The sequence below is a fragment of the Artibeus jamaicensis genome, unplaced genomic scaffold, assembly GCF_021234435.1.
Source record: "Artibeus jamaicensis isolate MK-2021 breed Jamaican fruit bat unplaced genomic scaffold, CSHL_Jam_final contig_923, whole genome shotgun sequence".
Lineage (NCBI taxonomy): Eukaryota > Metazoa > Chordata > Mammalia > Chiroptera > Phyllostomidae > Artibeus > Artibeus jamaicensis.
The window spans coordinates 11,977,686-11,993,244 of NW_026522014.1; the positions used below are offsets into that span (position 1 = coordinate 11,977,686).

Below are 15,559 nucleotides of genomic sequence, written 5' to 3' on the forward strand. Positions count from 1 at the left end.
ATCTATATTATAACTGAAAGAATTTCACTCAATGGTTTGATTGCAAATTCCACTGAAAGAATAAATTATATATTACCAGTAAAATGACATTTGAGAACATCTAAAAGCAATAATTCAAGCTGGTAATGCTAAATTTTACAAAGGTTCTCTTATACTTTGGTGATTGATTGAACTTCACTTACACAATCATAGGTCCACAAATTGCTGAGTATCATGGTGAAAAGATGATTGTATTATACTTAACAAAAATAATCAGAACAAGATGAAGGGGAAGTAAACAAAACAATAAATGGAGCCCAAGTAATGGTAAATTCTAACAAATCAACTCAAGTACAGGAACAGGTTCTGTTAGACATGGGACAATTCTGTAAACATACCTAAAGCCTTAGAGAGACAGGGACTTTGGTACTCATTCACATAGTGAATTAATTCATCCTATAACAAAAGTACTTATCTTCTGAACTTTATTTTGTACCTTAAAATATCAAATTGAATAAGAAATACACTTATCTTAAGCTCCTGAACCTACATTTTTAAAGATTTGCCTTGGATATCTACCCTCATGGAATAGAGAAACATTATGGACATTGATGTTGATCATCAGAGGTTTTAAAGATTTTATTTATATACTTTTTTAGAGAGGGGAAAGGAGGGAGAAGGAGAGGGAAACATCAACGTGTTGTTGTCTCTCTCATGCCTGCCTGCTACTGAGGACCTGGCCCGCAACTGAGGCATGTGTCCTGAATGGGAATCGAACTGGTGACCCTTTGATTCATAGGGCTGTGCTCAGTCCGCTGAGCCACACCAGTCATGGCTGAATGTCAGAAGTTTTAAATTTTCTTTTGGCCATCAGTGTTGCATGATTGGCCTAGAAAGTTTTAAAATTTCTCCCAGCCTCAGAGTTCTTTTCTGTAAAATTATATTAACAACACTTAATCCCCTAAATTCTAGAGACTAAATGAAATAACGCTAATTGAGTGCTACTCAATAAACCAATGTGCCTCCTTCTCTCCATCCCTCTTTATGGTAGACTGGCAAAGCTGAGAATATTCATAACTATTTTCAGTCAGTTTGCATAGCTCCATGAGAAGTGGTGAGTAATTCATGAGTCCTAACTTCAATGCTTTTCCTCTCGAGAGAATGAGAGAGTGAAAGTGCTTCCAGTAAAGTGTAAGCATAAATTACATGGCATCATTCAAGATCAATTTGCAACATTAATAATAGTTATATGATCTGTCATCATGTATTAGTGCTTGGCAAGAGAAAACTGGCCTGGAAAATTAGCAAGGTTGAAGGTGAAGAATAAAATGCCCTGGTTAACATACACAGACCTGGGAATACAGCTATATGGGAATCACTTCCACTTTCAAAGGTCTGGAAATCTGTAGCTAGAAAATGTCTGTGTTTCTAAAAGAAAACCATTTCTCACCAGCAATGGTATCTGAGAGGGAAAAGAAAGAGTAAATCTTAGCTTGGAGAAAACTGAACTTCACCCTAAAAGTATCTTTGGCCATTTTTGAATTCTTTACTTCCATTATTAAACTCATTTTGAGACCACTCCTTCACAATCACATATACTCAAGAATATATACATGCCTTAAGGGGGTTAAATGGTGATGAAAATGTGATAAAAATTAAAATATATATGTCTCATGGGGAAACAAACTATTCTGACACACTAAAAAAGCTACTTTAAAAATCTGTGAGACCTCTCTTCTCTTTGCCATTTCTGAAAGAAGTAAGCTACAGACTGAACAGTCCTTATGATGTAGAAGTATATGTGTACTCAGAAATTTTAAGCTAGAGAAAAACAGTATTAAAATAAAAAGAGAACCAATCATACAGGAAAACACATTTGCCAATGATACCGCAGACAAGACTTTAATCTCCAAAATATACAAAGAACTCACATGACTCCACTCTAAGAAGACAAGCAACCCAATTAAAAAGGGGCAAAGGACTTGGACAGACACTTCTCCAAGGAGGACATACAGAGGATCCAGAGACACACGAAAAGGTGCTCAATATCTCTAGCTATCAGAGAGATGCAAATTAAAACCACAATGAGATACCACTTCACACCAGTCAGAATGGCCATCATAAACAAAGCAACAAACAACAGGTATTGGAGAGATTGTGGAGAAAAGGGAACCCTAGTGCACTGTTGGTGGGTTTGCAGACTGGTACAACCACTATGAAAAACAGTATGGAATTTTCTCAGAGAACTAAAAATGGACTTTCCTTTTGACCTGGCAATTCCACTGCTAGGATTATATGCTAAGAATCCTGAAACACCAATCCAAAAGTATCTATGCACCCCAATGTTCATAGCAGCACAATTTACAATAGCCAAGAGCTGGAAGCAACCTAGGTGCCCATCACTAAATGAATGGATAAAAAAAACTAGGGTACATTTACAGGATGAAATACTATGCAGCAGAAAGAAAGAAGGAGCTCCTACCCTTTGCAACAGCATAGATGGAACTGGAAAGCATTATGCTAAGTGAAATAAGCCAGGTGGTAAAAGACAAATATCATATGATCTCACCTTTAACAGGAACCTAAACAACAAAACAAGCAAACAAGCAAAATATAACCAAAAGACACTGAAATAGAGAACAGGCTGACAGTGTCCAGGGGGAGAGGGGAGGGAATTCCAGGGGAAAAGGGGAAGGGTTTACAGGAACAAGTATAAAAGACACATAGATAAACAAGTATAAAAGACACATAGGGGTGGAAATGGGAGAGGGGAGGGCTGTATGGGTGGTCTGGGATGGGAGTAAAAGACAGAAAACTGTATTTGAACAACAATTAAAATTAAAGAATAATAAATCGTTTAAAAAAGGTGTTTTAAGCTAGAAATTAAGCAATTTCCAGCCAGTAGAGTGCTCCCTGCTTTAACACGGTTCTGCACATGCCAAGTCCAGCAAAAAATGCTGGGAATGGTCAACAATAGAGTTTAATATTTGTTATGGGCTTATGTATTTGCTGTACTCTGTGTTAAATTAAGTATAACAGGATGAATGAGGCAAAGTCAAGTCCCTTCTTCTGACACTTGAGATATAATTAATATTTATTATGCAAAATTTAATCTTCCTCTGCTTTTCCAGTTTGGAAAATGAGCATGCTTCAATCCTGCCTCATGAGTCCACATACATGCCTCTAGTGTGGTTCTTTTAATGATTCATTTTGCTCTGCTCAAAGCTTAAATGACATATTTTTTAAATGAGTTTAACAACTTGATCAGTGTCTTTAACCCAATGACGAATATCAGTGAAGCTCAGTGAAGGACAATATTAATTGACTTGGTGCTTATAACTTTGACTACTTAAATTATAACTTTAAATGTAAGAAATATTAGAGAAATGGAAGAACAAAAAATCTGACCATTTTCAGTCTTCTATTCTTTGAACTCACATTGTTATCAGTTCCCTCTTCATGAAACACAGACAGAGTTTTACAATACCAATGAACAATGTACACACAACACCCAGGGCAATTTTATTTAGAGAGTTTTATTAATGTTGTGAAAATTTTATATGACACGGAATTACTGCCTGCTCTTCAATCTACCAAAACAAATTAACTAAACAAATTAGACATATGTATCACAAATTAATCTGTTGAGTAAATTAATTCTGAGAAATTCTATTTATTTTCATTTCATTGATGTCTTTTTTGTAATGTAGATCCTTAGGCTATTTGGTTTTCAAAGGTAAATATAATTCTAGGCAGACAACTCTTCTAAACCTTTTTATGATGACAAATACGCACTTAAGCACGATTTTAGCAGAACGGTTTCCTATAGCAAAGGTGTCAGAGAAGGATGTATTTTACTTCCCTATTTGTTTAATTGGTACACAGATTGTATTATCACACCCAAAAGTGGGCTATACTCAGAGGAATGAGATGTGAAATTTGGTGGAAGAAATATCAATAAACACCATCTTATTGACAGAAAGTTGCAACGACTTGAAATGACCATTGATGCAAGTGAAAAAAGAAAGTACCAAAGCAGGACTCTATTTGAACATTATGAAGACAAAATCCATGACTACAGAAGAAGCATGCAACAATGGAGACAGTGAAATTGTTAAACATTTTTCTTACCTTGGTTCACTCATCAATTCAAATTGAGACTACAGCCAACAAACCAAGAGAGACATACAAGGGCAGCAGTGGAAGAATTGGGAAAGATCATCAAGAGGAAAATGTGTCATTTAGAGATCAAGGCTGAGATTATTCACTCCCTCAAAATCCCAATTACCATGTGTAGATGCAAAAGTTGGATAGTGAAGAAGGCTGATAGAAAAAAATGATTCATTTGGAACTTGGTGTCAGACAAGAACTCTACAGATGCTCTGGACCAACAGAAAGAGGAATCAGTGGGTCCTAGAGCAAATGAAGTCTGGAACACCACTGGAGTCAGAAATGACAAAAGTGAAGTTGTTCTACTTTGGGTACATGATAAAGAGGCAGAATTCTTTGAAAAAGACAGTAGTGCTGGGGAAAACATAAGACAGAGGGAAAAGAGGAAGCCCAAATATTAGATGGGTTGACTGCTTAGAAGATGCCACAGGCCTGAGTCTTCAGGAGCTGAGCAGGGATGTGGAGGACAGGACAGTGTGGGCATCGCTCATTCACAGGGTTGCCAGGAAGTGCAGCCCACTCAACAGCATGCAACACAAACTATGTTAGCAAACGGCAAAGGAAAAGCTGTCAAATCAATGCAAATGACATATTCACCCTTTTTACTATTTTTGTTTCCTCCCTTCCTTTTCTTATTCTCATTGGCTTAGATGCAACAGTGGCTATAATATCACTGTAGTAGAAATCATTTGTTTTCAACCCTATCACAAAGGTAACTGCAACTGACTTTAAGAGAAAACAATAAATGTAGAAAGCAAGCAACAGTTAATAAATGGGCAACCTCTCAGTACATAAATGGTTCATATAATTATTATATAAAATGCTTATCTTTATGGCCAATAATTATATATCATGGGGTAGGCAACTGATTTAAAACAAGAGAACTGTGTACAAACTTAAATTATTTCCAAAGGCCAGAGGCAAGTTGTTTCATGCTTCTTACTCCCCAGAAAGCAATGCAGATGGAAAAAAAAATCTGAAGAGATAAAACACAAAGAAGACAAACAATTAAAATGGAATCAATACTTTCATTCAACTGAGTTAAAAATATGGGTGAGATAAACATAATATTTTAGACAGTTAAATAATTTGAACTGAATGTAGCAGTTGCTCACTGATGGAGTTTAGCCAACCCAGCTAAGAATGCTTTATGTGAAGACAGGAGAGGGAGTAAGTATTAAGTTTTGTCTCTGTGACTTTTTCTTTTTCTTTTTAATACTCAAAAATCTGGGTCTTTGATAGGGATGGGGCTATGCAAATTAGGTATTGAATGAAACCGACTTTCTTTTGGCACTTGGGCATACTGCATATTGTATGTATTGTATTAAATGATCTCATTGTTTGTATAATTTTAAAATTTTTGGAAAAGGAGAAATAAAAACATTATCAAAGACTAATTTCTCTCTGAGTCAATATAATCTAGCATATTATGAACTTCACCCTACATGAAGTAAATTCTAAACATTACTACTGACTTACCTTCTTAATCTTTTGATCGTATCAGGTATAAAAATATAACGGAAAAATTCTTCTTAAAATTAAAACTATAACTAAATTGTAATAAGCAGCCATAAGAGTTTATTGAGTTTACTCTTTACATTCAAGTAATACCACTCATTCCCAATAAATCACCAAAAATTAGTCAAATAAAATTCTTGATTTCTAATGATCCTAATGAAAATGACTATATAGCCATCCTTAGTAAGAATTCATGGTTGTAGAATTTTTCACTATGCATAATCAAAATGCCACAATACATATTTTCTACTTCTCTTTAGGTAAAATCCAGCACTAGTCATATTCTTTACACTGTGAGATCTTTCTATGCTTACTCTTTCTCTTACTATTACCTATGTACTAAAATTGGGCTATAAGATTACTTATATGATCACTATATCAGGTGTTGTTAGTGTGATAATGAAAAAGAACGATGCCCAAATAATGAAGTTAATAGAAGAGCTGTAGAAGGGTTTCTCTCTATTTTTTAATTGTGCAAACTTCCTCTCCAAACTATTAAAATATGACCATTTGTAGGTCATATTTTCCAGGAAGAAGACCACTATTTCTAAAAGATCATATAAGTACACAAAGGAGTACATTTGCTAATAAGATGGAGTCATTGAAAACATTCTGGAGTGTTGGACTGAAGGGAAGCCTAGGCAAGTAACTGAGGCCAGCCACCAATTTACAGAAAATACCCTGAACTGTGGCAATTTTCTATTAAAGACAGACCACGGAAAACAACACTAATAACAATGTAACCCCCATAAACATTGATGTTTAGATTTTATGATAAGTTGTTCAGTTTCGGATAAAGGTTCTAGTTCTTTCTAGAAGACCATTATTCTTTACATTTTCAGATAGGAGAGTTTTCATCAAATCCATGCATTCCTTTCAGCCTATAACATCTACAGTATGAAAAAATACCCAAAATGAAATCAACAATTATACTGAAGCAGAAGTTAAGAATAATATTAACATTTTGGAGTTACCTCAGAAATCAAATACAATATATTTGAAGTCTGGTTTTGATTTTGTTTCTTTTGACTCTAATTCCAGAGAAATGACCTCATGGGGTTTCTCATGATGGTGCCAGGTAAAATAACACCGGGATTTGGGAGTATTTATGGAAGGCCTCAGGTTGTGCAACGCATTGCATTTGTCTACAAAGATGGGTTACTGTTAACAGAGGGATAGCTGAGAAAATAAACTTCAAGGGAGACAGAAATGATAAATCTAAAACATCAGGGTAAATAATTATTTTGGATCCATAATATTCATTGAGCAGCTAATAGACCCTTGTGTTATGCAGGGTCTGGGATTCTGATAGATATTTGGCAATAGAAGTTTATATTGGTTTTGAATCTAGTGTCTAGGGTTGTATGGATTATTTCCATGAGTGAAGGTTGAGAATGATTTCAGTGAAACTTCTAAAACTGTATGTAAAATACAGTGAGTATGTCATAATTCTTCTTTTCCCCACTTATGACCCCGTAGGTAATCTATACTTTCACCTGCGAGTTCCAGAACTATTAAGAACTTCTGATCTAGCAAGGAAGTGAAAAATATTACAATTCTAGTACTTGGCTTTGTTGTTATCCACCGCTTCACAACTAACTCTTTTCCCTTTTGAAAATATAGTCACGTCCTATTTCCTTTAGGACACATTCCTCACTAAAACACAAAGATCATGTCTTTTCCAATTTTCTAAAATGCTTTCAGCTTCTTACCAAAATGAAATGCAATTTTGCACACTACAGTTTCATTTTGTTTCTCTGTGTTTTTCTAGGTCCCCACATGTTATCCCTCCAAAGAGATGGAGTTTGGGGGAAGCTGATGAAGCATAGGGGTCAGATTCAGATTCAAGTTAATGCACAGTGAGACCCTTGCTTGGGCTAGGCATTTTCACAGGTACATTTATAGGATTATGATGTTTAATTCTCATGAGAAACCATGAGGAATTGGTATCCAGTTTGCTGATGAGGCAATGGGAGCTCAGAATTTATGTGGTTTACCAAGAAATCACAAAGTACAAAATATCAGAGTGGGGATGATGTTTTTCATTTATTTAATGTCCCCCAGATAATCCAACTGTACATCCTTGGAAGTCAGTTCAATGAACATGAACATCAATAGTGAATTCATTTCCTCTTTTTTAGTCATCACCTGCATTTGCCGGGTGATTTTTGAGTCAAAAAATGCTGGGTTTCTGAGACCATTTCACAATCAATATTTTAAGCATAAAGGGAGTTTTTATATATAATGAAATCCAGATTGGCATAGGAGCATAGAAATTACATACAGTGAATATGTGATTCTCAATATATGTATAAACCTAAAATATTAACCCTGTTCCATTAGAAAATAAGTAGAAAAATATAGATTTGCTTTTATATATTTAATATATGTCTGTATATATGTGTATATGATCTAAATATATATTTCATACATAATGTACACTATAAAATTATTTAATGAGGGCTCAATATAACCACTTGATTATTGAAATAATTCCATTTAAAATTTTTCCTTATTCAATCTTTCTCTTGATTTGCATTTTAAGCTGTTATTTTAGTTCCCCATAGTTGATGATTCAATGTATCACTTGAGATTCATTCATTAACACATGTCTCAACCAACTACTTGTTAAATGAAAATAGTAGAATTACTACTTAGGCTAGTAAAAGAATATATGGCAAACCAAAGTGTCACTAGTTCGATTTCTAGTCAAGGCACATGCCTGGGTTGCAGGCCAGGTCCCCAGTAGGGGCCACATGAGAGGCAATCACACATTGATGTTTCTCTCCCTCTTTTTCTCCCTACCTTCCTCTCTGTCTAAAATAAATAAATAATATTTTAAAACAATTAAAAAAAGAATAACCATAGTAGCCATAGTAGGCTACTATGTAGGTAACTATAGTAGGTTACCATAGTATGTTTTTTGCAACATTCTTCTCTAATCTACAGATATGATGTTTCTGGATATGTACAAACTCAACAAACACTTATTTTAGCCTAAGTCTGGGCAAGTCCCATGATTTTAACACCTGGATACAAAATATGAAACAGAGGAAGTTCACTCTCGGTGTCAAGCCCTCCTTGCACTAACACATCATTAATGGCCCTCGTCTTCAGGCTATTTCCTTGACTTCCTAGGGCCCTCAACTCTGATGCCTGAACTTTGGCCTGTACAGATGCTCTCCACATTTCCTCCACCCCTTTCCAAAAAGTTCATCAATTGGCAGGTGGCTAATCTGAGCCATGGATCCATACTAAAACACCAGTGGGAACTGATGTGTTATTATTCTCCTGGTCCTTCCCATTATGTCTGTTTTAAGAGGCTTTATTAGAAATGGCCATACTTATGAGCAACTCAGGCACCCAATCTTAAAGGGAAGAGAAAGTGTAAGAAGAGGTATCTCTATGTACACGTGGGTTCTCCTCAAACTGCCACCCCCTTAAATTACAAAGCTAGTGGATTATTCTTACAGCAATGTACATTTCTATCTCTCTTGCTTTAAATCCACCAACAGTACATATTAATAAGTTACCTGATGAACAAAAAAATTAAATATTACCTTGAGAAGTGGGCAATTTTCATTAAAACTAACTAGCAATATTTCACACTTCCAATCATTTAACCATCAGATAAACTTGTGAATAAAATGAAAGTTTTAACATAGCCACAAGAGAAATAAAATCTCTGATACAGTACAAATTTATTTGGATTCCCAAACATGTATTTATTGTTATAAATATTGACATAGAAAAATACTCACTGAGATATAATATCTCTTGTAATTATATACCTATTATAGTAGTAATGTAACTATAACTAACTTGTTTGTTCAACATTTTAAATCACTAAAAATGCTGAATGAACATGTTAGAAAAGCTAAGTCATTTTGTAAATGATGGGTAAATTTATCTTGCTAAATTTTATATTGTCAAGGAAGAAATTTGAAATATTTTAAATATAAAATAGCATTTCTGTGAACATTTGACTTAATAACCTTCAAATAACTTTAAAAATATATTACCATAAACTAAATTGTGTAAATTTGTCTAAAATGAATGTCCCTTTTTGTATCACTAACAAATAATAATCAGTCTATAAATAGAAGAGTATATTTCTCTGATACTGATGAAGTTCATAAAATACTAGTTAACTGCCTATTTAACACAACTATAACAGCAACAATTTGTTTTAATGGAAATACATTAAACATACAGAAGTTTGAATAAAACTCTTTGGAGAAAAATAAAAGCAATTCTTTGTTAAACATACTTTTTAACACATCATGTTGTTTTTTTATAGGTGGCTATTATCCATTGTGAAGATAACAGATTAGCAGAGATCACACCTGGATTGGTAGAAAATATCTCTATTTCCTATTAAGGCAAGAGAACGAATAAACACAAACAGAACTAGAGCAGAAACTGGACTCAATATACTAAAGATGATTTTGATATGAAAATATTAGGAATATATTCAGTGATGATAGACTTTCCTCCCCTTGAACTTAACAAGAACACAATTTGACAAACATCAACTCAAAAGAAATTGGGGATTGTTCTTCCAGTTATTCTACATACAACTAAAATACTAAGATGCACATGCAGACAGACAAACAAAAGGCTTAAGAGAAAGACTTGCAGACCCTGCACCTATCACTGGGAAGTTTTGTGTTCTCTCTTTGTTTGTGTCTACACTCTATTCAAGAGCAAATACAATCACAACTATGTTTAATATATGTTCCTATAAAGATTTATTACTATTTATATTTTCAATCAAACATTATTATTTTATATTAGTTTTTAAATATATGTAAAAGTTCTTCACTAAGGAAATGAAACCTAAAAACAAAGTTTAAAGTTTATATCAATACTTATGGGATATTGCCTTATTTAAAATATTTTTATTTCCTTAATTGTTAAGTATCATTTAATATTAATTATTAAACAAGAAAATATATTAAACATACCACAGTCATGTTCTTTAAGAAAATAAGCCCAAAATACATTTACAACAAACTTTTTAAGTACTTCGGCTAAACTCTGAAACTTGAAAAATCAGATATTTACTATTTAACTACTCAGTGGTGGCAAAGGACCCTTATAATTTTAATGAGAAACATGTACTAAGTTACTTTAGACAACAAATATAGAAACTTCATTGCAACCATTTTTACAGTTCCCTGGAAGTGAATATCTCTTATTATGTACAATAATTTATTCACTTCTGAAAGCCTAAACTGCTCAAGAAAGTGTGTACCCTTTTTGATAATACTCCTACAGAATATCCTGTTGTTCACCCATACCACATTTGCACTATCATGATAACATCTGAAAAAAATATTAGTGAAAAGATTCAAAATCACTTAGAGGTCTCTGAAACCCACCTATATTTTAGAGGATGTACTTGAAGACAGTTGGCATGAAGTAGCTACTGTGTATACAAACCCATCTGGTGGAAATAGTATAAACCATAATTAGCATAAAGTGAAAATAGATGCTACATTTCTCAAAAACATCTGTGGAATTTTCAACTTTGAATTCAAAGTTATGAATAATGTGTCTTTATAGATATGACATTACAATGACATATCATAGATTTGTATAGATTTCCTGAGAAATTGCTAAATATTTTAATCACATGCTTTCAATATCCAGGCTTCTTCTTTCTTTTTCTTTAAAAAAAGATTTTATGTATTTATTTTTAGAGAAAAGTTAAGGGAAGGAGAGAAACATCAATGTGCTAGAGAATTGTGGATCTGTTTCCTCTCGCACACACCCCAACCAGGGAGATGGCTCATAACCCAGGCATGTGTACTGACTAGGGATCCAACTGGCAACCTTTCGGTTTGTAGGATGCTGCCCAACCCACTGACGCCCAACCCAACCCATACCAGTCAGGGAAGGCTCCTTTTATCTTGTTTTTTTCCAGATCACTATTATTAGTGTTATTATTTTAGTTAGAAGTTTGTCAAAAGGACAAGTACAAAGAAAATTCATCTGACCACAACTAAGAGAGAAAACTTAGATATAATCAAAATTGATTAGACACGATTTATATCCATCAGTTGATCAAAATATGTATCTTTTCAAAACTAAAGTTGACTTTATATTTTCCCAATCTTCCAAATTCTTAGTGCCACAGAAGGGTAAGAATGTCTTGAACTATAGGAGAGAAAACAATATGGAGACATAGACAGAAAGTTGCAATACGGTCAAATTAACAAAGGACCAAATACCACTTGTCAGAATGCATGTTATTAGTGACTGCTGACCATTTCATTGTGAAAAAAATTTAAGAAGGGCATATTTTATGGAAAGAATATTTTTATACTCATAATCTCCCTTTTGTAATTAACATGGACTTTTACATTCTTTACTTTTTATGAATATGAGAAGAAAAAATAAAGGCAACAAAAAATGTTAAGGAAAGCCTGTTTTAGTTTTTATAAAGTTGAGAATAAACAGAGTACAAAACATAAGAAGGCATTCAATGAACATTACCTAGTTTGACTCTGAGCTGAGACTCTTTTGTGTATTAAAATTAGTGATGGGCTAAAAAAGTAAAAATAACTTGACCACTCTCCCTAAAAAGTAAGGCTGCACTTTTTTTGAATTATAAGAGATTTCAGTAAATTTTAAAATTTATTAAACTTCTTCTTAAAAGCTTTCATATTAATGCAATTAAGTCTAGCTACCATTAGAAATAAAATTTTATTTAATTTACCTCTGCATGCCTAACCTGACCACAAAATTGTTTGCCTCATATTTAGTATCTTTTGAAATGAAATATTTTTAAATAAAATGTTGTTGGATTAATTATGGTCCTTAAGTGTCCTAGTAGAATTCTTTATAATGGTGAAAAACATGATATGACCTAAAATTAAAAGTACTATACCATTCTAATACCCTTTTACCTTTGATTATTAGAATTTGAAGCATTTACATTATAAAGTGTGTGCTTTGTTTCATCAAGAATTATCAAGAAGACCATTCAGTCCTAAGCTACCAAAATGCCATTTTTATGGTAAATGAGTGGCAGTCCCTGCCAAATAATCCATCACAAGAGCATGCTGAGTTCATTCATTGTATTCATGTAGCAATAGCAGGCTCCTGGCACCTCTCTAATGTACGTCAAGAGCCTAGGTCATTTCTCAAGGATAATAATTTTTAACACTTGATACACAAAGATTTATATCTGGAAAAGCACATCTTTACACACTGAGAATATCATTCAATACTGCTAATCTAGGTCTTTCAGTGTACTGTTAAAAAAATATTAGTATTTGCCTACTTTCCAGGAAACAACACAAGTCTTTAAAAAAATGAGTTCATTTTTATGGGGAAAAATGCCATGTTTACAGAAATAACAGTGATGTCTGGTTTTAAAAACAGGACAGTATATCTTGGCAAGATATGTTTTGAAAAGATCCCCTTGTATTGTTGCTCGTGTCAAAGGCATGGTTAGATGGCCCTGGCTGGTGTAGCTTAGTGGATTGAACTCAGTCCTGTGAACCAAACAACTGTGGTTTGATTTCCAGTCAGGGCACATGCCTGGGCTGCAGGCCAGTTCCCAGCAGGGGACGCACAAGAGGTAACCATACAGTGATGTTTCTCTCCCTCTCTCCTTCCCTTCCCCTCTAAAGATAAATAAATGAAATCTTTAAAAAGTGGTTAGAGTCCCAATCCACTGAGTGGGAACAACCCAGTGTAGCCTAAAGAGAAGGCCAGCAGGCTGCTTATGGCTTGCAGCTTGAGGGCTCTCTCTCAATGTTCTGCCAGAACTGGGACTGACCAAATGGTTTCTCACCTAAGTCCTGAGTCATAAACCTCCTCCTACCAGGCCAGCCATGCCAGAACAGGACCCAGGGGTATACAGTCTTCACTGATGGGAAACAACGACTGCTTCCTAAGGAAGCCACAGCTGCTTTCCTGAGAGACACCCCAGATGCCTGAATTTTCCCTTACTTTCCATTTTTGACTACCTGTTCTGGCAAAAGTTCCAACAAAGGGGGAGGCCAGACATCAGGCACCCAGCTGTTTGCAATAAGCCTTGGCAATGTAGATACTGATTATGTAAACATTACAAATTCTCAAAGAGCATATTTCCTAGCTTTTAAGCTATAAAAAATGTGTGATCTCGTACCAACACCCTCTATCTCCTCTATTCCAAATAATGATAATGACAAAGACTATGATGATGATGATGACAACGACAATAACTAATAATAATGGCTTTAATGTGAATGTAAAGATTATTAAAGGAAATGTGATATAATGCAATTCTTGGAAAGGTAAAATTTCCATATTTCAGAAGCAAGAACATATTATTTTCATTATGAAATTAGATGAAAATGTACACTTAATTTACTTCATGTCTTATTTTTCCCACAACTCAGGCAAAAAATTTTTCTTTTCATTCACATTTATTTAAAAATACTATTTTAAACTCTTATTGAATTGATTGGGTGATATTGGTTAATAAAATAAATAATATTTATTCAAGAAAGATAAAATATTCAAGAAAGTGTATTAATAAAGTATTACGAACTGTTTTATTTTTATGTTAAATATCAAATTCAGAAACAGAGATGTTGATTTACATTCTAATTAAGATTAAATTTCCCTACTTAAAAAAGGTGTGTGTGTGTGTATATATATATATATATACATATACATATATATATATATCCACATTTCACATTGTATATTTGAGAACTGAAAGATTTAAATAACTCACTTATGATAATGGGTCACAAATGCAGGTTTATTATTTTTAAGTGTTTCCTGTATTTGATATATGAGATCAAGAATCTACAAAAATATTGTAAGAACTGAATTGGAGCTTCGGGAATGTTTCTAGGTGGTTATTTAATGTCCTATATAGCAGAGTGAGTTCCTGTCATAAAAACAGAATTGTCTTTAATTTTTTACCTTAAGATTTTCATTTATTTTTACCTCAATGACTTACAAAAATGATCTTTGTTTATGCCAATTCTCTGAAATAGATCTGTTGTTTTTGCCATAATTTTCTTTCTGTTTGACAGTGGTCTGTGTTGTTTGATATCGGTCCTGAACTGAACTCTTTTGAAGAACAAATGATAATGAATTAAAGTAGCAACAAAAACATTTTTCAAATTGTTCTAGAGAAATTATTTTGATAAAGTAATTAATAAGTAAAAAAAAACTATTGATGGGAAATCTAAGTATCATTGGTAAATTAGTGAATAAATGAAGAATGATGAACCACATACATATTGAATTAATTTGGGACATTATGTGACCTAGTCGAACCAGAAGAACTTTGGGAAGGAAATAAGACTAGGTTATCCCAACTCAACTCAAGTTATCTTGCCTCAGGAGTTTACACAGAATTACAGTTTCTGCTTCTATAAAATGGGAATAATAGTTTTCCTATTTTTACAAGATTATGGTAATATTCAATTTTTTAAACTGTAAAGTATTATAAAAATATAAGATATACAGTTAAAGTTTGCTATTTTTCTTGCTAAAAAGATTCAATCACCAAAAAGTGAAAACAGAAAGTGATAGTTGAGGATTCATAAATTATAAATAGAACTTGGAACCTGAGAGATTTTAGCAATGACATTATTTCTCAGTGATGGGCATAAGTTAAAATGATGCCCTTAAAGCTCGGTATATATAGTTGTCAATGGGAACGTATAATTATCCTACAAAGTATAGTAAGATTTTTGCAGCATTATTTACAATAGCCAAGATATGGAAGCAATGCAAATGCCTATCAGTAGATGAATGGACTAAAAAGGAGCGGTACATATATTTAATAGAATATTACTCAGCCGTAAAAAGAATGAAATCTCACCTTTTTTGACAGTATGGGTGGACCTAGTGTGTATTATTTTAAATGAAATAA

The 15,559-nt window shown here is 33.6% G+C and overlaps 1 protein-coding gene across 2 annotated transcripts in view; it reads right to left on the minus strand.

Moving 5' to 3' along the window:
• Positions 1-3,446: 3,446 nt before the first annotated feature.
• The window catches only part of AGMO (alkylglycerol monooxygenase), a 290,586-nt gene continuing 278,473 nt past the window's right edge, over positions 3,447-15,559 (minus strand). Inside the window, exon 12 of one of the 2 annotated variants that reach the window (XM_037163905.2) lies at positions 3,447-5,125. In XM_037163905.2, coding sequence (XP_037019800.2) covers positions 5,051-5,125 — 75 coding nt within the window. In that variant the 3' untranslated portion in view covers positions 3,447-5,050. The remainder of the gene's footprint in view (positions 5,126-15,559) is intronic. The other variant, XM_037163903.2, reaches the window with a different exon arrangement.